The 931-nt window shown below is 56.8% G+C and overlaps 1 protein-coding gene across 1 annotated transcript in view; it reads right to left on the bottom strand.

Annotated features, from left to right (window-relative positions):
- The window catches only part of LOC102000986 (retinoic acid early-inducible protein 1-epsilon-like), a gene marked incomplete at its 5' end in the record, with an annotated part of 11,164 nt that extends 10,273 nt beyond the window's left edge, over window positions 1-891 (bottom strand). Inside the window, one exon of the mRNA XM_013355514.1 lies at window positions 681-891. Coding sequence (XP_013210968.1) covers window positions 681-891 — 211 coding nt within the window. The remainder of the gene's footprint in view (window positions 1-680) is intronic.
- Window positions 892-931: the final 40 nt, after the last annotated feature.

Below are 931 nucleotides of genomic sequence, written 5' to 3'. Positions count from 1 at the left end.
ACAGGGGGAGAGGGGGTTATTTCTTGTTTCAGTTTTCCTTAACTTAGAACATTGTTTTTTAAATCTCTTTTTGTTCCAGAGCACTTTGGGTGATGTCAATGAGTGTTTTTTTGGTGGTGGCTCTGAGGTGGCATAGGAATGGGATGCAGGATGGGGAGAGGGAGTAACTTTCAAAAGGCGCCTGAGCAAGTTGCATAAGGAGAGAGACTCCTTTTATTGCGCCCCCCCCCAAAAAAAAGAGAAAAAAATATCAGCAGGAAAAGAGCATAAAAGGAAGCTGGTGACTGCAGGACAGAGAAGGGAAACCTAAGTGAGGTTTACCTTCGTGTTCCCCGTGGAAGGGTGGGGCAAGAGCCCTGACCCATGCGACCTGGCAGTGAGGCTGAATCTCCCACCTTGGCTACCATGGAGTGCGGACAGACCGAAGAGACAGACACCTCTGCCTCGCGCAGGCCTGGAGCAGAGCAAGTCGCCTAGGGGTTCAACTTTCAGGGTTCCGAACCCAGAGCCTTAGCCCCTCCCCCCTTTTATCTTTTTCCCCCCCACGATGTGCTCAAGTTTTCCCTCGAGCGCGTGGGGCCCAGGAGGCTAGCTGGGACCGGACAACAGCCAAAGAGCAAAAGAGCGAGCCAAGGGGTGGAGGGTGCGGACGGGCACAAGGCCCGCAGCTCAAGTGTCACCTGGCTCTCCTGACCTGGCCATTGCAGGCAAGGGCGGCCCGGCCGCCGAGGATGCCTCTCCTCTCCCACCTGCCCGCGTCAGCACCACCACTCCCACCAGCTGCGCAGCAAGCAGAAGAACGCAGCTGGGCAGGCGCAGACGTCCGGCGGGGACCGCGCCCTCCTCCCCGCCGGGACGCAAATGCCAGGCCCGCGTTGCCAGCCGCGCTCCCTTTAAAAGCAAGAGGAAAAAAATAAAAATGTAGCGGAGA

The sequence above is a fragment of the Microtus ochrogaster genome, unplaced genomic scaffold (assembly GCF_000317375.1).
Source record: "Microtus ochrogaster isolate Prairie Vole_2 unplaced genomic scaffold, MicOch1.0 UNK149, whole genome shotgun sequence".
Taxonomy (NCBI): domain Eukaryota; kingdom Metazoa; phylum Chordata; class Mammalia; order Rodentia; family Cricetidae; genus Microtus; species Microtus ochrogaster.
Note: the sequence above shows the minus strand (reverse complement) of the source record. Positions and strands in the feature narration are given on the sequence as shown.